The sequence below is a fragment of the Cherax quadricarinatus genome, chromosome 50 (genome assembly GCF_038502225.1).
Source record: "Cherax quadricarinatus isolate ZL_2023a chromosome 50, ASM3850222v1, whole genome shotgun sequence".
NCBI classification, from domain to species: domain Eukaryota; kingdom Metazoa; phylum Arthropoda; class Malacostraca; order Decapoda; family Parastacidae; genus Cherax; species Cherax quadricarinatus.
This window is the reverse complement of record NC_091341.1, coordinates 21,411,598-21,436,050: the sequence shown is the minus strand read 5'-3', so window position 1 is coordinate 21,436,050 and position 24,453 is coordinate 21,411,598. Positions and strand designations below refer to the sequence as shown.

General features: G+C 38.7%; 1 protein-coding gene across 8 annotated transcripts in view; it reads right to left on the bottom strand.

Moving 5' to 3' along the window:
- Positions 1-24,453, bottom strand: part of Dmtn (transmembrane and coiled-coil domain 2 protein Dmtn) — a 346,336-nt gene that overhangs the window by 8,952 nt on the left and 312,931 nt on the right. For 5 of the 8 annotated variants that reach the window (XM_053786004.2, XM_053786007.2, XM_053786005.1 and 2 more), the window contains 6 exons: positions 14,880-15,195; positions 12,774-12,978; positions 10,022-10,250; positions 7,339-7,530; positions 453-636; positions 45-164 (listed from right to left, as the gene is read on the bottom strand). In XM_053786004.2, coding sequence (XP_053641979.1) covers positions 45-164; positions 453-636; positions 7,339-7,530; positions 10,022-10,250; positions 12,774-12,978; positions 14,880-15,195 — 1,246 coding nt within the window. The other 3 variants (XM_053786008.1, XM_053786003.2, XM_053786010.2) reach the window with 3 other exon arrangements.

The following is a 24,453-nucleotide window of genomic DNA, read 5'->3' as shown; positions in this document are numbered from 1 at the left end:
AAATATTTTATATACGTATTATGTAATGAGACTACTGGACTTACTTTAATTGTGTCGATCTCTTCTCTGAGCCGTGCTGATTCTTCTCTGCTCTCCCGTAGCTCAAGCAACAAGTGTTCAACAGTTGTCCCTCCAGGTAAACCATAGAAATCTACACTAGTTAACTGTAAACAGAACAGAAGTTGTAATTCATAATTATAAGTTTGTTTCTTGTAGACAAAGCTTCAGTTATTTCATGAAAAGATACATGGATTGAAGTGTTATGAACACTGATCATTGGAAAGTAAGAAACCACTTGAATAGGAAAATAAAATGAGAGGGAACTGTATATTTCGAAATCAGTCAGAAACCCTCTTCAGTCTCTGACTGAGGCTGATTAGTGGTCAAGATCAAAAGCTCCACCATCCATAGACAAGTAGGCAAATAAGGAAGACACAAAAGTGAAGCACTACCTGACTATGGTGGTTTCTGGGTGATGCCAGGTGAGCTAAGGTAGTGCTGCCCCCTGGAACGCTCTCACTGGTGATGGAAGAATTACACTCAGAGCCTTCCTCTGAGCCTATCTTACTACCATGGTGTCCCCCACCACTGCTGCTGCCACCTGCACCTTGAGCTGAAGAACTCTGGTGGTGACTGCTGCAAATAAATCAATGTAAAGTAGTTAGAACTTAGCCCTTGATAGAGTAACTTGCAATTATCTTACATCATAGAAAACATTTTACAAGTTGTGGTTCTTAAAATAAAAAAAATGCTGTAATAGGGAGAAAAATTACAAAACTTCTTATAACAGTACTTAGTATTTTACTTAAATTTTGTATTTTATCATGTAAATATTTTGTTTATGTATTGATACACACACAAATAACAAAGCTTCACATAATTTGCAAACAAGACTACAATAAAAAGTTTATGGATCCAGTAACAACTACTTTTAGTCAATCCATTTTTTTATCTATCTCAAATTTTTACATGTAATTTTTCTGTCCCACTTTGAGAAATGTAATTTAGAGAAACCTATATAGAGCAAATATCAGAAGAATGCTCTTTGATTAATTTTATAAATGACAAGTACAGCAGGCATCATAAAGGGGAACATGCATAAACAGATTACACAGACAAGGCTGCACACTGTAATACTGAAATATGAACATTTTCCTCACCTAAACCAGTATTTCATAAAATTACCCTTCCTCTTGATGAACTCCTAAAGTCTCCTATGTACTGATGAGGCTAACTTGTGGAGGATAAAAAAAAAATCAATACCTTTCCACACTTGCTTAATAACACTCAAGATTTTGGGGTTAGAGGACATATCCAAGGTCCAAAGCTTACACTTAATAAGTTTCCAAATGTTCTCTATCACACTGAAGTTTAGTGAGTTTCCAAGCCAGTCATTAAAGTATGGAAAAATCACAATAATTAAGTCAATTCTTCACGTCTTAGGCAGTATGACAAGAAGTACCAGATCCTATACAAAAGTTGCCCTGGCATTTCTCAAATCTTTCAGGCAAATAGTCTTCTAAAGGAGTACTTAAAGGCATGCATATTTATGATGCATACTGTACAATCATTAATAAAGTATAATAGTATAAGTGAATGTTTTCAGATATGTATTTGGGAGTTGACGTGTCAGCAGATGGGTTTATGAAGGATGAGGTTAACCATAGAATTGATGAAGGAAAAGAGGTGAGTGGTGCATTGAGGTATATGTGGAGACAAAAAATGTCATCTATAGAGGCAAAGAAAGGAATGTATGAAAGTTTAGTGGTACCAACTCTCTCATATGGGTGTGAAGCTTGGGTTATAAATGCTGCAGCAAGGAGGCAGTTGGAGGCAGTGGAGATGTCCTGTCTAAGGGCAGTGTGTGGTGTAAATATTATGCAGAAAATTCGGAGTGTGGAAATTAGGAGAAGGTGTGGAGTTAATAAAAGTATTAGTCAGAGGGCTGAAGAGGGGTTGTTGAGGTGGTTTGGTCATTGAGAGAGAATGGATCAAAGTAGAATGACATGGAGAGCGTATAAATCTGTAGGGGAAGGAAGGCGGGGTAGGGGTTGTCCTTGAAAAGGCTGGAGGGAGGGGGTAAAGGAGGCTTTGTGGGTGAGGGGCTTGGACTTCCAGCAAGCGTGTGTGAGCGTGTTAGATAGGAGTGAATGAAGACAAATGGTTACAAAAGGTTAGTGGATGAGTTTGGGAATGTATGTAAAGGTAGAAAGTTGAAAGTAAACATAGAAAAGAGTAAGGTGATGAGGGTATCAAATGATTTAGATAAAGAAAAATTGGATATCAAATTGGGGAGGAGGAGTATGGAAGAAGTGAATGTTTTCAGATACTTGGGAGTTGACGTGTCGGCGGATGGATTTATGAAGGATGAGGTTAATCATAGAATTGATGAGGGAAAAAAGGTGAGTGGAGCATTGAGGTATATGTGGAGTCAAAAAAGTTATCTATGGAGGCAAAGAAGGGAATGTATGAAAGTATAGTAGTACCAACACTCTTATATGGGTGTGAAGCTTGGGTGGTAAATGCAGCAGTGAGGAGACGGTTGGAGGCAGTGGAGATGTCCTGTCTAAGGGCAATGTGTGGTGTAAATATTATGCAGAAAATTCGGAGTGTGGAAATTAGGAAAAGGTATGGAGTTAATAAAAGTACTAGTCAGAGGGCAGAAGAGGGGTTGTTGAGGTGGTTTGGTCATTTAGAGAGAATGGATCAAAGTAGAATGACATGGAAAGCATATAAATCTATAGGGGAAGGAAGGCGAGGTAGGGGTCGTCTTCGAAAGGGTTGGAGAGAGGGGGTAAAGGAGGTTTTGTGGGCAAGGGGCTTGGACTTCCAGCAAGCGTGCGTGAGAGTGTTAGATAGGAGTGAATGGAGACGAATGGTACTTGGGTAATATTTAGTGAAGGGATTCAGGGAAACCGGTTATTTTCATATAGTCGGACTTGAGTCCTGGAAATGGGAAGTACAATGCCTGCACTTTAAAGGAGGGGTTTGGGATATTGGCAGTTTGGAGGGATATGTTGTGTATCTTTATACGTATATGCTTCTAAACTGTTGTATTCTGAGCACCTCTGCAAAAACAGTGATTATGTGTGAGTGTGGTGAAAGTGTTGAATGATGATGAAAGCATTTTCTTTTTGGGGATTTTCTTTCTTTTCTGGGTCACCCTGCCTCGGTGGGAGACGGCCGACTTGTTGAAAAAAAAAAAATGTATATATATAACTGTTGTATCTGGATGCCTCTGCAAAAACAATGATTATGTATGAGTGGGGTGAAAGTGTTGAATGATGAAAGTATTTTCTTTTTGGGGATTTTCTTTCTTTTTGGGTCACAGTGCCTCGGTGGGAGACAGCCGACTTGTTGAAATAAAAAAAAGCACAAGTGCAAAAAATGCTACAGTATCAATGCTTTCTTACCTGTTGATAAAACTTTGTTAATTTTTACCTTGCCAAGGATAAATAAAATCTTTCATAGTAAATACGTACTTATACTAAGTCAAAACGAGTGTGATATAATAAGCTTACTAAGCATGCACAACTATTGTTAATTTGGTGGATGCCAAATTACTGCTTAACTTCATCTTGCACAAGCAGGTATTGCTGCAGAGCTGCAGTGTACAGCACAGTATTGTTGCAGAGCTACAGTGTACAGCACAGTTATTGATGCAGAGCTGCAGTGTATAGCACAGTATTGTTGCAGAGCTGCAGTGTTCAGCACAGTACTGTTGCAGAGCTACAGTGTACAGCACAGTATATAGGCATCTTGACCAGCAGTGGTCTTCTAATGAAAGAATTCATTAAAGCTCTTGAATCTTCATAAGATGAAGAGAAATTGCTAAGACAAAATGGAAATACCATCGCACACTGAACAGGAGTGATAATGGTCTTGCCAAGAAACCAAGATTACTACCAGCATTTATCTGACTGGAATTTTTACCATTTCAACTGTTGCTTCTCAAAACATTGTCAGTCACCTATTGCAATTTCTTAATAATTCTGTATTTAATTATTTTAAAAAAAATTTTAATTTGTGTTATTTCAGTGTTAATTTGGTTATGATGTACAATTTAAGGATATATAGTATGTAAATAGATTTATTAAAACAGAAAAATGTCCTAATTACCATGAGTATTAGCCCCACAATTTAGTTTCTTTATTTTAACCAATTTTTCTAGAATGGCCTGACATCAAGACATACAGCAAGAAAGTATGCAGAGACCTAAGATGGCATAAAAATTGCAAAAAAACAAATTTTGCCAAAAGCTACCTAAACTAACAAGGCTTTAGCCCCAAACCACCCACCCAACACTGCCACCCTGCTGCCAGGCAAACCATACCACTAAGCAAGACTGAGTGAGGTGACTATTATGCTACCCTCAAATATTAAATCATCTGGCCATTTCGTAAAGGAAGACATCTGACAATAAGCACCAAAAATAATTACAGGATGCATACAACCACAGATAAAAACAAAAAGTCTCTATCAGCTACTCCCATTAACAGCCTGGGCCTGTATGCTTCCCTCACAGCCATCCCTGCCAACTACAGTAATCCTTGCCAACTACAGCCATCCCTGCCAACTACAGCCATCCTTGCAAACTAGTCATCCTTGCCAACTACAGCCATCCTTGCCAACTACAGCCATCCTTGCCAACTACAGCCATCCCTGCCAACTAAGCCTTAAACAAAATAACTGATCCTAGGGATATGTTTCCTAACTTCAGGTAGTTTGATGAAACTTGGAGAAAATTCTGTCATGGCAAATTTCCTAAGTAACCAAGAACTGATAATAAAATGAATGATTAAAAAAATATGACACTCTCCATTCAGCCTGCAACCTACAATACAGTTGAAAAATACCTTACTAGCAAAAACTGAAGAACTAGCAAAAGCATGTTTACCAACAAACCATGCAAGACACACTGACCCAGCATATTAACATTAAATGTTTTTTTTTAAACATCAGGGAAACTGAACCATACTGAGATGCAAATTCTCTGAATGAAAAAAAAAAAAAAAAACAGAAAAAAAGGCAATACAGACTAGTAAACACACAATGCATGGTTACACAGCTTACTGATCCCATGCACAAATAAGCAGATGAAATGGAACAACAACTCATTTTAAAACTCATTTTTCCATGACATTATCAATCAAAACACTTATCAAGAGTTGAAAATCAGCATAAAGCAGAGTGAAATTAAAGGAGCACTCATGTTAGGAAAATCAGGAGGTAAACAACCAGTCTTGTGATAAGTAAGACAGTGTACAACAATTAGGTGTCTTTATTCTGAAACGTTTTGCCTACACAGTAGACTTCTTCAGTTGAATATAGAGGAGGCAGCAAAAGCAGTAGAGATGTAAAGACAATGTAATCAGTCTATCACCATCAATACATCTTCAAGGGTGAGGGACTGATTATAATGTCTTTACATCTCTACTACTACTTGTCTCTCCTCTGTACGTGTACTTGACTGCAGAAGCTTACTGTGTATGCAAAGTGTTTTGGAATAGACACACCTAACTGTTGCACGTGTCTTACTTATTAACTTGTCAGTGTTGTATACCATTATCATACTCAACCTGTCTTGTGCAGATTTCATATAATTTCAATAACACCTCATTCAGGAATACAATGAGTGCCTAACTAAAGTGTCAAGGCCTTTTACCTAAGATCAAAACAATCTCCTTTTAATGAAGGTGAATAATTACTCACTGTTTTATTCAAGACAGACAAAGTATTGCAAGAAACACACCCACAGGTAAAAGATAAGAAAGAAAGAACTAATGAACAAGACCTAAACCATTTCCCTGGCGAACCTTGCCTAACTACACCAGTTATTACAGTCATAACCTCAACTTTGTAAACGTATGCATAACATGCACCTCTTTAATTAAAATGTACTTTACTAGCTATGATACTTTCTTTCTGCTAAGATTTTAATTTTTCAACAAAAAAAAATGAAGAAAGGGATGTTTTTTCTTCTCTTTACATTTAGTAATTTATACAGAAGGGGTTACAAGCCCCTTGCTCCCAGCATTTTAGTCACCTCCTATGACATACGTGGCTGACAGAGGAAGGATTCTTCTCCACTTCCCCCATAGAGAATAAATATATTTTATAAGTCATTTAATATATAATGTCCAATATATTTTGTGTTTCTATACTGTTAGTATTATTCCTAGCTTTAGAATGTCATAAATATGGATTCTTCCTTGTAAGATTTACAATTTACTTTTAACATACTGTTGTAATGAAAAATTTCTTGGGGAATAAAGTTGTCTTATGAGGTATACAAGTAATGTGCTGTGTTAATCAGGAAACAAAGTATCCATTGACGAGAGTGTCTGCCAGGTGTTGTCCTGTTCAGCGACGAAGCAGCTGCTAGCATACCAGCACTGATGGCTAAGCAGAGCTAAGTTTTCCATCACAGTTAAAAACAACTGAACACATTTGTTGTCCTATGATTAAGATGTAGAAATTGATAAAGTAATATCATACTATACTGGTATTTTATTAAAAAAAATTAAGAAAATGCTTCATTCTTTAACAATGCCCATCTCCTGCCAAGACAGGGTGACCTAAAGAACACACATTTACCAACATTCACTCATTGCCATTTTTCCAGAAATGTGTTGACATCACAATCAGATTACCCCTCCAACTGCAACTTTCAAACCCTTCCTGCAGAGTGGAGGCACCGTCCTTTCCACCTCTAGGACTCAACTCCACCTAACCAATTTCCCTGAATCCCTTCATAAAACTGCTTCATGTATACAGTACATAAAAATACAGAACAGGTACAGTACTTAAATTTTACATTTATGTGTAACATTAGCTATAATTTGATTAAATCTAAAATAAAATATTACTAGACTTATTTCTAAGTACATTTACTCCCACTGTTATTAAATAAAAATTATATTACTACAGGAAAATCAAATTTATGTGACAAGACTTCATATCATTTGTGTATCCTTGCTTTCTCATCACCTTCATTCTCTCTTGCTGCCACCAACTCCGGCTTATATTTTCAGTTGAATTCAATTTTTTTTTCTATTCAGGAAGAGACCAGCTTTATTGAATGCTAAGTCATTCAACATCTGAAACTTACAGTTATATATGGCAACAAATGCCCACTTAGATAAAGCCCTTAGCTACAGTATAGCTGTTTTGAGGCTTACCCGACACAAAGCTTTCAACATTTGCTTTGGCTATCACTGCCTCTTAGTTCTGGAATTACTTCACCAAATGAATAATTTTAGCTAGATTTCGAAAACACTTTCTAAACATTATTAACACTTACTAAACATTATTAACACAAATACTAAGGCAAGTTACCTTGGGAGATTGCTCCCTTGATTAGTGGATGTAGGGGGTACCAAGCTTGCACCTACGGGTAATGTGGCCGACCCGTGGTGCACTCGCTCTTCATCGCGCTCCTCCTCCCCTGCTAGTTCCTTGATATTGTCCGCAGAACCAAATTTGTTTTTGATCAGGTGTGCTATCTCCTTAGGCTTACTGATTACCGTCCTAAAGAAAGAATAACGTACTCTGACACTTTCCTTTATGTGCAAATTGCCGTACACAACTATACTTGACTTACTATATTTTTATTAATAGATTATACATTTATATACAAACATTATTTCTCAGTCCACAGCAGGATTCAAACTTGAACACACTGTATCAAAGTACAAAGTACTTTGATACAAAGTACTTTGTACACTGTATCAAAGTACAAAGTACTTTGATACAGTGTGTGTGCAGGTTTGAATCCTGCTATGGACAGAGATAATGTTTGTAAAAGTTAACCCATTTGTGAATTGTTAAGCACATTTATATACGTATGTACATGGAAAGTATCACATTAAAATACCTGAGTGCAAATATATAAAAAAAAAAAAACACAAACCACAGTAAAAAATAACATGTTTATATACACATCCTCAGAGGAGTCAGAAAAAAAATAAATGAAAGTGCATTTTATGAGTTTCTTAATAAGGTAAAACTCCCCTAGTGAACTATCTTGGGAGAAGGTTGTAACTTTTTGAGTTAGAGATGAAATTAGTCACATTTAACAGACTCCATCAAAGTGTGTGTACTGTGCATAATATAAGTGTGCACTGGACCTTAATAAACAGGGTTTACTCTATACGTACTATAATTCTGTTTTTCCCGCAAGAAATTATTCACAATACCCAAAATAAATGTTGTGAAATTTTTACCCATCCTCTACCTATGAAACAAATCATGGTACAAGTGGGAGCATGAACCCATGGGAAGCAAGTCCTAAACTCACAAGCTGGTGTGCTAGAACTCACTTGCCATGGATTCAAGACTCATCCATTCTGCGATCTGTCTGCACTCGTGTTCTTATGATTTCGCGAGTCACCTCTTCCTATGTACAAGGTACTCTCAAAAAATTTCCGAATCTGAATTTTTGTGCACTTCCTGGTTGAAATGTGGTGGCAGCATAGATCATGTTGTGCAGTACGTATAGTCTTTTGTGAAGTAGCCTAATTCTGTTTCAGCTCAGTAAAATGGCTAATGAAATTTGCAAAATGCTTCAGCAAGCATTCGATGATGAAGCAATGAGTCACAGTACTTAGAATAGTTTTCTTGATTCAAAGAAAAATGAATGTCAGTTGATGACGATGAACAATCTGGTCGTCCATCAACATCAAAAACAGATGCCAACATTGACAAACATGGCAGTTGTCCCCTCCTTCCTACTCCTCAGAGTTAGCCCCCCTGTGACTTCCTTCTCTTCCCAAAAATAAAATGGCACTCAAGAGGTGGCATCTTAATGACATGGAGGAGATTCAAGCAAAATCGCAGGCCTTGCCAGACACCATTAGGGGGGAAAAAAAAGTTCCCGAAATAATTTGAGAAGTGGCAGAGGTGCTGGGATCAGTGTATAGTCTCCCAAGGAGAGTACTTTGAGAAAGACAACTTCAACTAGGTGATGAGGTAAGCCTATATATACATATATTTTCTTTTGGCAGTAGTCCAGGAATTTCTGATAATATCTCATATAGTACTTTTTTATTCATCTACTGTATTTCTAATATTTCCATAACTCAAGTTCTAGTTGTTTCATATTGACTGATTCTCTCAAACTTTTGCTCAACTTCTCTTGAGCACCAAATCAAACACTTATTTCCTGGCAAGTGCAGGATCTATAGGAAATCCCCATTATCCTGGTAATTAAATTTCTGATATGAGATTAACAACTGATCAATATATATAGCCAAACAGATACATATTAAGTCATGACAAAATATTTTACAGTATTACTTTTGCACTCACAGAAGCTCAAATGCACAACAGCTTTTATCTTGTTTGGTATATAAATACAATACACTTTCAGTATGGACAGTGAATTTGCAGTAAGGATTCCACGAATCAAGTGACCTCCCACACTTAAGACGTTGTATTATGGAAGTCAAACATTTTCGTGCGGTTTATTAGTTGTAGTATACGGGGGTCCACCAACAGACTATATCCATCTGAAGAGTTGTAACACTGTATGCTAATCATGCATGACATACATATGATACACAAGTTGGGGTTCCAGAAGTGAATCTCACAAATCTTAGCATATCATATGCAAGTTACGACTCCATGAGCCAAACTAACAAATAATGAAATAATAATATACTTTAGTCAAGAACCTGCAAATCCAGTCATAGATAACATCAATATTATGTATGGTAAAACAAAACTTGCAGTCAGGTAATTTTCTGAATGCAAAAGTAGCAGATGTTGCAAAAGTATAATGCTTAAGGAATGCATTGCTCTCTCACTGAAAGAAAGAATGCCTTATATCACCATCTTAGTGTAATCTAGTAAAAGCTATTGTACTGCTAAAGTTTTGCTCATGAAATATGGCATGACAAAAATGAACAAAATTACACACAATGAGCATATGTACAATATACATACAAACAGATATTAGTCAGAATTAGTATGTCAGTTAAGCTGTCATTAGTATGCCTCTGGCATGGATCTGAGTACTTACTTGAGGCCCTGACCCATGTCTCTCAGCACTTCTTTGGGCTGTCGGTGGGCAACAATCAAGCCATGAGTTTCAATTTCACGTAACCTCTTCTGGTAATTTTCTAGCTTCTTTTGAAGTTGTTGAATCAGAGCAGCCGATTTCTGGTTCTTCTTCTCAAACACTGCTTTGATGCGAGCAATTTGTTGTCGGTCGGCATTACCAGCAAGTTTGAGGTATTCATTGACATTTTCTGTAACAAAATGTTTAATACTAAAATTAAACATTCTTAAGTGACATGATATATTTTTATGCTGTAGCAGATGGACTGATCTGTGATCTTTACCTTCCCATAAATGGTGCAGTAACCCCCAAAAGTTTGCTACACTATCTCCACCCCTCCCTGTTACCCTTTACTAAGAAAAATTTAATTATCCTCATTTCATTTATTTGTGCTTTTGTATCTTACCCACAAATGTCTCATATTGGAACTTACTGTAGCCAAACATATCCTTTTCTCCCACCAAGTAAATGACAATTTAAAGCTAAACCAGCAGGTAGAATCACTTGGCAAAGGTTTCAACTGAATGCTTCAAGCTGACTTATATGTCTGAAGGTGGTTCTATAAATGCTAACCCATTATATTATAGAAGAGATCCCAAAGGAATTATTAACATATCAGCCATATTCCCACAAGCAGCATTTTGTTTTGTTCTTGTTGTTTTCTTGTGCTTATTGCTGTTGTTTCTTGTATGTAGTTTCTTGTTTTTTGTTTTTTTATGGTTACTTCTTGTTTCTTGTTGTTGCTTGTTAATGATTCTTGTTTCTTGTGTCTTCTTGCTGTTTTGTTATTGTTGTCATATCGGCCATCTCCCACCAAAGTAAAGAAAACATTTTCCATTATTCATTCAATAACTTTCTTGTCAGAAGTCTCCAAACTTCCTGCTCCTTGCTTTCTATGTTGTAACACATAGTCTTACTACACATATTTTTTTCTCCAATTTTGTAATACAGATGTTCTTCGCTTTACGATGGTTCAACTTACGATATTTCAACTTTACGATGGTGCAATAGTGATGCACATCCAGTACTGTACATTTACTGATATGATAAACTTGTATAGCCTCTCCTCACTTAGCGTCGTACTCATTTACTGATGACTCAGACTTACGACGGGTTCTCTGACCTGTATGCACACCTAAATAATGTACAGTGGTACCATGAGTTTCAGTCATAATTCATTCCAGAAGGCTGTTCGAGTGCTGTTACCGAACTAATTTGTTCCCATAAGAAATAACGTAAATTAGATTAGTTCGTTTCAGACCCCCAAAATACACTTACAAAAGCACTTACAAAAATACACTTACATAACTGTTCGAGTCGGGAGCTGTTCGAAACTCGAGGTACCACTGTATATTAGAGCTGATTTTCTCTATTCTGTTTATTACAGTATATACTACACTGCTGTATGAACATTTAAAAAATACCAGAAATGTTATAAATTGTGCAAATGTGACATTAAAACAATATCAGAGATAGCTGACACAAACCCACTCCCATTACAGTATGCTTCTCACTTAGCGACGAATTTGTTTACTGACATGGTCTTAGGAACAGAACTCGGTCGTTAAGTGAGGAGAGGCTGTATTCATTTATTTACTTTTCAATACTGGTATTTAGTTAGTTATAGTAATTATTTATTTATTTATTCAGTGACAGCAGCTATTTACTTAATTATTTATCATATGTTCATTTTTTTTTTTTTTTTTATCACACTGGCCGATTCCCACCAAGGCAGGGTGGCCCGAAAAAGAAAAACTTTCACCATCATTCACTCTATCACTGTCTTGCCAGAAGGGTGCTTTACACTACAGTTTTTAAACTGCAACATTAACACCCCTCCTTCAGAGTGCAGGCACTGTACTTCCCATCTCCAGGACTCAAGTCCGGCCTGCCGGTTTCCCTGAATCCCTTCATAACTGTTACTTTGCTCACACTCCAACAGCACGTCAAGTATTAAAAACCATTTGTCTCCATTCACTCCTATCAAACACGCTCACGCACGCCTGCTGGAAGTCCAAGCCCCTCGCACACAAAACCTCCTTTACCCCCTCCCTCCAACCTTTCCTAGGCCGACCCCTACCCCGCCTTCCTTCCACTACAGACTGATACACTCTTGAAGTCATTCTGTTTCGCTCCATTCTCTCTACATGTCCGAACCACCTCAACAACCCTTCCTCAGCCCTCTGGACAACAGTTTTGGTAATCCCGCACCTCCTCCTAACTTCCAAACTACGAATTCTCTGCATTATATTCACACCACACATTGCCCTCAGACATGACATCTCCACTGCCTCCAGCCTTCTCCTCGCTGCAACATTCATCACCCACGCTTCACACCCATATAAGAGCGTTGGTAAAACTATACTCTCATACATTCCCCTCTTTGCCTTCAAGGACAAAGTTCTTTGTCTCCACAGACTCCTAAGTGCACCACTCACTCTTTTTCCCTCATCAATTCTATGATTCACCTCATCTTTCATAGACCCATCCACTGACACGTCCACTCCCAAATATCTGAATACGTTCACCTCCTCCATACTCTCTCCCTCCATATATTCATATTCAACTTAAAATATTTTCAATTTATGATGGGTTCATCAGAATGTAACCCCATTGTCAAGAAGCACTCATAACAGTGAATACTAAAGACATTTCTGACAATGGACATCTCTGGACATTAATACATAATTAGTTCTATATCAAGCATATTTACCATCTCGAGCTTTTTGTTCTTCTTTAATGAGATCTCTAGTTTTCTGTATTTTAGCCTGGATGTGCTCCAAGGCCTCTCGTGTGCGCTGTACATGTGGAGTATGCTCCTCCCCATCATCCACAGCCCCAATATCTGCTCCACACACTCGCAAAGTATCTACCAATTCCCCGGAGCCATTGGACACCCCTGATGACGGTACTGTTTCCTGAAATATAAAATATATTTTAAACTACGTATATACATAGTGATATCTACAGCAATGGCATCATGAACACAAAAAAAAAAAAAAATAACCAATCAAGGTTTGCCTAGGATTTTGAGTGAATATCTGTGTGCACAACTTTAAGCAACTATCTCGACTAATAAGTTCCAACATTTTAAATCTGGATCTAAAATTTTGCACAGCTACAAATTTCTAGACATTAACAGTCTCATGCAGTCTGACAACATTTCCCAATTTTCAATAGTGGCATCACTGCACATTAACCACATATTCTAAAACTGGCATTTATCACAAATAATATTTCTTGGTACAATGGTATTCATGATACTCACTGCTAGCTAGCAAATTGTGAGTAAATGAAATAAAGAGAAAGGATTATAAATGATCATATTACTTTACCCATTACTATCGGATGAAAACGGAGAAAAAATATATTGCCTAAAATACACCTACCATCCGACTTACGACCGAGTTCGGTTCCGAGAAACCGGTCGTAAGTCGAAATGGTCGTAAGTCGAACTTTACTACTGAATATCAACAAAACATTTTTGTAATGACTTTATTTTATTGTTTTATTTTGGTATTTCATGTTTTACTTTACATTTTATGTTATTAGTACTGTATTTTATACTGTAAGGTTTAGGATAAACACTGTGTACAACACAAACAGTTGTTTATTTCACAGAAATTTGGCATAAAAAACACGGTCATAAGTCGAGTGGTCGTAAGTCGAGCAGGTCGTAAGTTGGATGGTAGGTGTACTTGATTAGATGAAAATATATTAAAACCCTAACACCTACATAGCTTTGTTGAAACCACTGACAATATGTCTCTGCACTCTACCCTGGGCCTAGGTTTACGAAACTCCATATTTATAAAGAAAAAAAATACTAACTACATTAAATATTCTACAGAGACAGTCTGGACACTAGGGTCACCTCACACTAATTAAAACTCACAGATATTACCCTACTTTACAAAGCTTGCAACAAAGCAATTGCATAAAACTACTGACCGATAACACTATCCTTCATTTTCAGAATCTTTGAAAGAGTCTTAAGAAGTATGATATCTAAATGCATGGAATCACAGCAAGTGTACACTCCAGGGAAATGTGGGTTTAGAGTAGGTTGCCCTTGCTTTTCACAAGTGTGAAACAATTACGAGTGGTTGTGGATGCACTGGAAGGCAAAATGAATGTAGATGTAGTATACAAAGACTTTGACAACTGTGATCATGGTGTAATAGTACATTAAATCCATGTAAAAGAAATAACTGGAAAAGTGGGTAGAATGATTAGACCTGGTCCGAGACAAGCCATGGAGGGTAATGAGCCTCAGAAAGCTAATTAAAAATGACTAACTTGTGACTACTACCCGGCAGAATTTGGGCATTAATTTACATTTTGCAATATAAACGTGTGCAAACCACTGAATAATTAAGCATATCTTGTGAAAATTGTTATTTTGAAATATACATGTACTGTATTAGCAAAAACAGAACATATATTTTGAATAAGCAGCATGTCTGAGCCAATCAATGGTTAGTACTGAATCGTGTCATGCTCCTGTCTGAATGTAGCCAAAGATGCATCAGGAGTGATGGGGGATTAAGTTATGTCAGGTTATTTTAGGTTGGGTTAAGTGAGCTTTATTAGGTTGGGTTAAGTGAGCTTTATTAGGTTGGGTTAAGTGAGCTTTATTAGGTTAGGTTACGTGTTTTACCATTTGCACAAAATAATAACTCGAATGTAAAACTAACTTAATACAGTATAGCTCAAACTATAATTAATTGCCAAAATCTGCCAAAGGAAAGTCGTCCACCATTGCCTTAATAATGTCAAATAAGAGGGTAAAATAATATATATGAGAAGGGCTACTTGCAGCATCACAGTCCTCATTGGAAGAGTGCACCGCTGCGTCATCATGATGTGCTGCCGCATTTGGCAGGCGGGTTGCCCCTCCACCACTACCAGTAGTTCTGGCCTGGTGTTGTGTGCTCTGCCCTGCTACACCTGCTAGGGCACTGCCTCCTGGGGTGGTGCTCGTAGTGGTGCTGATGGAGGGGTTTCCCTCGGCAGCACCTCCACTACCTGCACTGGCGCCTCCTCCCACTGGAGTAGACTTGCGGGCAGCCAGAGGAGATCTCCGTCGTCCGCCATGACCCGGGCCGCTCACCTCACTCGAACTGCACTTCTTTCTGTACACAAATAATAAACATAATAAATATGATCATTCATAAAAAAATAATTGGAGGAATGGAGGAAATACTGAAAGTATTGGAGTCTCTCAATTCCTTCCCAGGAGCTTTGAATGTTCATTATTATTATTATTCTTACATTCATAGGGAATGCTATGAGAGTAGTATTTTCAATGGCATCATGATTTCATGTTACCTGGATGAGCAGCAATAAACGTTACATACTCCTGGCAAACAAAACTATTTCCCAGTACAACATATCCAGATGTTGTGATATTTGTAGGATGCCTGTGTGTCTTTCAAATTCAATGGCCTGTCTATATATACAGTGGATATTCATAATTTCCACTGGTTATGTTCCTAAAAACTACACTACCAATGATTTCTGCAACTTATGGACTGAAAAGCATATTGGAAAAATAGGGTTATGTTCCTCATGTCTCAAAAAACCCAAACATTTTTTACTCCAAATTTTTTACTAGCATAATTAACTTCATTTGTGTGGAAAGCTATATGTATTAGGCTAGTATAATAAATAACTCAAGAAAATCTGAAAGCAACATACTAACAATGTGTCATAGCACTCACAGTCCAAGAAGATATTAAAAATATACTAGTCAGAAACATTAAAAAATATAAGTCAGAAATGTATTAAAATAAGGAATGTCTTAAAATTATCCCTTAAATAGCCAAATGTGCTTCTGGTGCCAGAAATTTTAGAAGTGTAATAAAGCAAGACCGAGTGAAATATGATTATTACTTATGGAGATATGAAGGTTTGAAGGTGAAGTTTATGACTTTTATAGCAACACAAGTGCTTGCCACAAGGACGAAGTTCCTGTTTTAACATTTACGATATTTTTTTATACATATTTTTCTCATTTTTTTATGGCCCATATGTTTTACACCTATATCTTTGTTTTCATATATTTTACTAATATTTATTGATGAATCACACTAAACCTACGTCAACACAAAATGTGTAAACACAAAACATGTACATAAATACTGAATAGACGCAAAACGAATATAAATCGCATTTATTGACCCCCACAATGTAAATAAGTTTATTTAGGCAAAGGATCACATATGTACAGTTATCACACATAGTGTAATGTGAGTAAATTACTTAAGATAACCCATTTTTTGTATATAGTGTATACTGATGGCACAGACCTGTTTTCTCTGATGTCCTAACTAGGCCAATCGGGACCATTTTGGATGCTCTAGAATTTAGGCGTATTTAGGCAGTATCCTGGTTGGTGTAAATTTGTCACAGGCAATTTAAGGGTCAATAACAAAGCTATTAAAATATATAACAAAATACATTAAAATTAACACAAATCTATTAAAACAAAAAAAGTATTTGAAAATACAGAGGGCAGAATGATGAAGCTGCTGAGGCTTAAAGGTGAGACCCCATGGGAGGAGGGAGGGAGGAGGAGGAGGAGGAGGAGGAGGAGGAGGAGGAGGAGGAGGAGGGAGGAGGAGGAGGGAGGAGGAGGAGGGAGGAGGAGGAGGGAGGAGGAGGAGGAGGAGGAGGAGGAGGAGGAGGAGGAGGGAGGAGGAGGAGGAGGAGGAGGAGGGAGGAGGAGGAAGGAGGAGGAGGCGGGAGGAGGAGGAGGGAGGAGGAGGAGGGAGGAGGAGGAGGGAGGAGGAGGAGGGAGGAGGAGGAGGGAGGAGGAGGAGGAGGAGGAGGAGGAGGAGGAGGAGGAGGAGGAGGAGGAGGAGGAGGAGGAGGAGGAGGAGGGAGGAGGAGGAGGGAGGAGGAGGGAGGAGGAGGGAGGAGGAGGGGGGGAGGAGGGAGGGATGGTAGGAGGAAGGGGAGGGTGGGGGGCTAATATTTCACACCTGAAGCAAAGCATATTATTATATTTTATGTGCAAGCGTCAAACAACGCCTGGGGTATGGGAATTTAATCAGGTTTAATCCAAGGGTAGGGTCGCTCTAATTCCTTGAAATCAAGAGCTGGCATAATGTGACTAAAAGCAACTGCGCTAAATATATACAAGATAGAATACGACAGGTGCAAGAGGTCCTCGACATTTTAGCGCCCTCCCTTTGTGCATCAAGGAAATTACCAACATACTTCCGGCAGTCTTCAAGAGGAAACTTGATAATTTCCTTAAACCACTTCCTGATCAACAGGACTGTGGTGCATACAATGTAATGTGCAGCCAGCACCAACAGCCTGGTCGATCAGCCCAACAACCAGGTGGTCTGGTCTGCGACTGTGCCACAGGGGGTTAACAGCGAGGGCAGACAGTTTAACACCGAGATGTATATGATAGGAAACTAGGCTGGAAGAGTGGCAAAGAAACTAGGCTGGAAGAATGGTAAAGATACTAGGCTGGAAGAATGGTAAAGAAACTAGGCTGGAAGAATGGTAAAGATACTAGGCTGGAAGAATGGTAAAGAAAATTGGCTGGAAGAATGGTAAAGACAATAGGCTGGAAAAGTGGTAAAAAATATAGGCTGGGAGAGTGGTAAATAAACTAGACTGGAACAGTAGTAAACAAACTAGACTTAAAAAGTAGTAAAGAAATACCAGACATCACAAGGGCTGGCAATTCAAAAAATTCGATACAAAATTATTAATAAAGACGGGTAACGAAAACTAAGATTTGATGAAAATTATATAGAGAGGATAATTACAGCTACAGTACCGTGACGTACAATTTACAACTAACTCATAACCTGGAAATATTAACTAGACAGCTATGGACCATAAAAAAGTCAAGAGTGACTTGATAACGATCCAAATGGACTAAAACATTACAGTCCTATTTTTAAATCGAGTCACTCGTGTATACGAGGAAGTCAGAAACGATGATTCAAGAAAACTGATAGCAACAGCAAGTGCATTTAATTTCCTACATAAAGATTAAGAATAAAACAAGTTTTTTTTTTTTAATTTTCTGCAGTAGATTGGTGAAACAAGCGAGAAGAGCTCCGTAATCAGATACTGCACGTAACAATATCATTATTTGCTTTCCAACAAATTAGGCCACTCCGGTCTATTATATTTATACCCTGTTGCCTTTACGCTCCAAGTTTATTGAATTTGGTTACCGTACATTACATCAAATTTATGCTAAGTAACGTAATCTAAGCTAAAATAACAAATTTATTAAGACTGATTTGACAGCAATATTGTGGAAAATACTGTATATATTTTCCAGAAATTCAGTATTTATATGTAAACAGATGGCCATACTGTATTTAATAATAATTATGTCATAGAAAACGGAAAGCCTGCGTCTGCGCAGACGACACTCACCATCTTGGTTTTGAATTTTGTACAAACGTTGGTGTAATGGGAAGAATTTTTCGTGCTCTAGAGGTTAAAATTGTGTTGACACCTCTCAAATAGGAGGCGAAATTGGTGGATGTGCATTCCTGCATAACTTGAGATATCAGACGACTGGACAAGACAGCTCCAGGAACCTCAGATAAGCTCTCTAGATTTGTGTGTAATTCTGGCCAGCATTATTTTCATAGATTTAGTTAGAGTGAGGTTTTCTGAGTATGATACACATTAATCTCCAGTCAAATTGGTGAGTGATATTAAGATATATTTTCCTTCTGTTATGTAATTGTGTATATATATAACCATTTATTATTTTTAATATACAGTCCATAAATTTATATATTTACCAGTATTCCTGGTGTATGTATATTTCATTTAATTAATAGGTCCAGAGCAACTTGTGGTTATGACAGTGGTAGGTATCGAAGGGGGACATTTTTTGCGACCTAGGTGTCCCAAATTCCTACTTGTCTATGTAACATTGATAAATAATAATTATCTTTGTTATCATTTACTATGTACATAATTAGTTACATTCAGATCAATGCAATTTTCCACAAATATATAAAAGGCACATGGTTCATAAATAAATGAACTTAAACACATTAGAAAATGAACGCTGTACTGTGAAGCAGGGGTGGTTCGAACTTGGAAGAAAAGGCATTAAGATTTTGAGAGGTAGTGGTGGTGGGAAGACGAATTCGACATTCTTCAGACATTCTCAGAGGTGCAGTCCCTCTCAATCGCATACTAATAAACTGCCTGAACATTACCATAATTATGTGGCTGGAATTCTTTGCTTCCTTCAGTCATAAACAAAACCCATCTCCTACGTAACACTCAGGGAGTGATTTTCGTGTGCAAATTTGGTACTAGTCCCTCTAGGATTTTCCAAGTGTATATTATCATGTATCTTTCTCGCCTGCGTTCTGTGTAACAACTTTATTCCCAATGGAAACTGTGTGTTTAATTAAATAAAAAATTTATACAATAAATCCTAAGTAGAACAACTAAATTCATCGGAAAGAAAACAGGATAACCGATAAACCATACCGCGGGTGGGGTTAGAACCCACCCGTGGTATGGTTTGTTTGCAATCGTGTCATTACGATTTCGTGAGTCAAGATAACCGATACTATAGAGTAGTGGCATCTCTCTTGTCTGCTAGTGGCTCACCAACATACCTACAGTTATCACTTTTGTGGCAACACGTGACTAGGTTACAACACATTAGGACGGGCACTAATGTGTCACCTGGGTCGCTGGTTATCATCATATTACACATTGCTTACAACATATTCACAGTGCTATGACTTATGTTACTCTTCACCCTTATTGCATATACCAACGTATTAGGATGTATGATGCGTACAGTCAAGGACAATGATCGTTTCCTCACATGAGAAGATTGTAAATGCTAATAAATCATTGTTGCAATACTATCAAACAACTAGCGTATGCACTTATAACACCGAAAATTTATTGTTAATCATCGTTTATTTGTTTTATTAACATACAGTCAAGCGCTCACACTGCGACTACCCACATCGATTTAACATTTTCCAAGCTTAGAACATCTGATATTATTAACACAACCATCACGCAGACTGTTCTCTCATACTTCAACACACAGCTTGAGCGCTCAACACACAGCTTGAGCGCTCAACACACAGCTTGAGCTTCTTATATAAGATAATGAAAAAGTTATAGAAAGAGGACAAAAATGAGGAAACATTTAAGATAACGCCATTATGATACCTAAATGTTACACAGACTGGAATCCTTAATTAAACCAGTGGTCTCTGTGTCCAGTAATCACTGCCAACTGTTGTCCTGGTATAAAGGAAATAAAGTAATCATAATTAACATATTAACATGTAAACATGTATTTATGGGAGAATGTAGGAAAAAATTAGGAAGATGTGTAAGAATAAAAGTCATAGTAGCGGTTGCATTAACTGACTAATAATAAATATTGTAAAGAAAACTTTAAAATACTTAGGAACATCTTGGACCATTATAAAGTCACTGACTGAAACACCGTACAAAGTCTCTTCGAAACTGTAGGCTATTTGTGAATTAGAAAGGTGACATATTAAGTAGTTATAATAAACTAGAGTCGCTAAAAAGTAATAATATAGTATGGTAATGGAACAATAATATCAACGGTGTACTTAAACTCAATATTTGTTCATACTAAAATTTAAGAAAGCGAATGAGATGAAGATTCCAGCTATGAGGTTCATGATAAGTGGCCCTAGTACTGTAATGTTCCTTAAACCTACCGTCCTTCATCTACGGAGGGGGTACACCTAATACACTTGTGTGGCGTGGGTGGGAGGCTCACCGTGGGTGGTGATGAGCGTGGGTGACGGTCTCCAGGAAGTCAGCGAGAGAGAAGACAGCCAGACGGGTTACGGGAGACACGCCTGGTCCCATGTCATCTTCGCTACTGATGAAGATCTCTGGTATGGAGGAAGTGGACGGAGATCGCACCATGATGGGCGTGTTAGGGCGGGTGTGGGCGTGGACGCGAAGGTGGCCGGTGGGGGAGGTGCTGCGGTAGTTGGGGTTGAGGGTGGCCAGGTCAGACACATCATCACGCTTGTCCAGACCACAATCACTCTTAGAGCGGCGGTGATTACCCTGAGGCGGCGGCACCTCCGGCAGTCCTCCCAAACTTAGCATAGCGGCCAAAGCGCTTTTAAACGGGCGCGGGTGTAGCTATGCAGGGCGTGGGGGCGAGGGTGGGGGTGGGGCAGCCCTTCAACACCCACCCCCAACACATCCATGGCGCACACCACACATATGACACTCCTGCTTTTCTATCGTTGACTCATACACACCTAGATAATACACGATAGTCTGTAATCTAGGTAAAAGTAGATAGTTCTTCTCAGCAGCTAGTCTTGGCGTGGACCTCCTAGTCCTATGCTATCTGCCTTTCTCATGAACTCGCATGTACATACACTTAACTGCCATCATAGTTTTCTCAATGGCATCTCATGTTTAGTGAGTCAGTTAGTGTGGCAGTGTGACCCACGTAGCAACATTGCTCACACAATATATCAAGTCGGAGGAAAGCAGCGTTGTGAGATACACCTACCTGCTGCAGCTACACATGTGATGTCCTCTCTCACCATCACTCATATGTCTACCAGTTAGCTGTCTAACGTCTAAACTCTGCCGTATCAGGTTAAAATCTTAAGTTATCGCTGTATCAGCATCTTATCATAGTCACTGATTATATGTAGTTGTAGAAGGCAGGTAGAAGGCACAGTCCACCTCCCTCTCTCCATACATTGTTATAATCTTCTCAGTTTTATTTACTAAACACACACACACACACACACACACACACACACACACACACACACACACAAAGCACAGACATAAATGCATATGTACGTATACAAACATAATATAAAGAGGATATGAGAGGGAAAGGGAAGCCAGAAACAGAGTACATGTTAGGAAAAAGAAGGGGAGGGTTCGAGGTTAGAAAACTGACGGAAAATAAACAGAAAAGGGTCTTGGGACGACAGTCTTGACAAAAGTATCACCAGATGAGTATAAACTGATTACACATACAACATACGCAAGATAAATCATAGAAGAGTGTTCAAGAACCTGAACCCCTACCTAATAAACAATGTGCAAAATTTACAGAAGGTTCAAAGGTTTGCGACAAAAGGCTTATCTTGGAGGTCAGAAAAATACACGGAAAAGCTCTAGATGAACACACAAATGAAGTCCACATGGAGTGCATAACATCAGTGACACATGTTAACCTAACAAATTTAGGATTGATAATCAGCAAACTCAAGTGAACAACATTCGCGACACTTAGTATGTATGGCAACATACCAAAGATCCATAACAAAGTTGGTACCAGAACAAAAGCTACGAAGGCAAACTGTAGGTGCTTTCAAGTCTCTTAAGTTAGTTCGTGGTGTTTAGTTCGTGATCAGCCGAGCTATGCTGCATTGTGTTGCACTGCGGGTGATGGGCGCCGACAACCTGATCACGGATGACATCAACCAGGAGGCCTGGTCTGCGACCGAGCCGTGGGGGCGGTGACCCCCGAGAGCAGCCCCAGGTAAACACATACATGGCTGGTAGGAAGGGAAGTAGAGAAAACTGGAAAACACTGGAGAGTGATATAGCACAAATATAAAAAAAATAATTTCAAAGCGAATGACAAATGATAATTCCACTCAAACGCAGCCATGAGGAAAGTGAAGAGGCAGGCCCAAGAGCTTGAAGCTCCACAACCTGTGAACTCGACTAGAGGCTACAGGATACCAACCTTACATGCTACAAGCCACCGTAGTTGTCATTACAACTATGCGATGATAGCTACACATGACACAAAACGAATAAACTAAAGCACTTGATACACAGATATCAATTATTTCAGATAAAAGAAAGTGGATTTAAGCTGAAACTTGACATGGTTTCTGATGTCAGCAGAGTGTAATGAAGAGGGAGGGAGGGGGAGAGGGGAAGGAGGGTGGCTGGAGATACACATCACACCACCATGACTCAAGATTTGGTTACACTGCCACGACACGTACATTAAACGGTTATCTGTTAATATATGTTAATAGTTAGAGGGATCATCGCCCCCCGCCACCCACTCGGACCATAACTTGAAAAGGAAATATTACAAGAATAACTATTAGAAACGCAGCAAAATATTGTCCACCAAGACCATCATATGAGGCTGTGATGAATGGTTTGAAAAACCGACAAGTTGAAGATTGAGACACTTATGCAGCATATGGGAATCTTTATTCAGGAAACGTTTCGCCACACAGTGGCTTCCTCAGTCCAATACAAAGAGGATGGCGTAAGGAGAGGAGGAGAATGAGGTAATCAGTCCCTCAACCTGGAGTCGATGTGTTCAGTCCATCAATCTTGTAGAATGTACAGCATAGGGCCGTAGACGTGGCTTATATACTGTAGTGATGTGAGGTGAAGCAGATGGAGGCGGGGTCATAGTGGTACCATCCACTAGTCGAAGTAGGTCTTCGTCCAAAGGTTGAACAAGTGTTGAAGAATTCTTTGTAACAAGATCCCATGATGCTGCAGTGTCTGACAGTTGTGATGAATGGTTTGAAAAACCGACAAGTTGAAGATTGAGACACTTATGCAGCATATGGGAATCTTTATTCAACTAGTGGATGGTACCACTATGACCCCGCCTCCGCCTGCTTCACCTCACATCACTACAGTATATAAGCCACGTCTACGGCCCTATGCTGTACATTCTACAAGATTGATGGACTGAACACATCGACTCCAGGTTGAGGGACTGATTACCTCATTCTCCTCCTCTCCTTACGCCTTCCTCTTTGTATTGGACTGAAGAAGCCAGTGTGTGGCGAAACGTTTCCTGAATAAAGATTCCCATATGCTGCATAAGTGTCTCAATCTTCAACTTGTCGGTTTTTCAAACCATTCATCACAACTGTCAGACACTGCAGCATCATGGGATCTTGTTACAAAGAATTCTTCAACACTTGTTCAACCTTTGGACGAAGACCTACTTCGACTAGTGGATGGTACCACTATGACCCCGCCTCCGCCTGCTTCACCTCACATCACTACAGTATATAAGCCACGTCTACGGCCCTATGCTGTACATTCTACAAGACTGATGGACTGAACACATCGACTCCAGGTTGAGGGACTGATTACCTCATTCTCCTCCTCTCCTTACGCCTTCCTCTTTGTATTGGACTGAAGAAGCCACTGTGTGGCGAAACTTTTCCTGAATAAAGATTCCCATATGCTGCATAAGTGTCTCAATCTTCACCATCATGGCTGACGGACCAGATACAGCTACGATAAAGCAGTGATTACTTCAAACTGTAACTTCACATTTTCCACTGCAGCATCATGGGATCTTGTTACAAAGAATTCTTCAACACTTGTTCAACCTT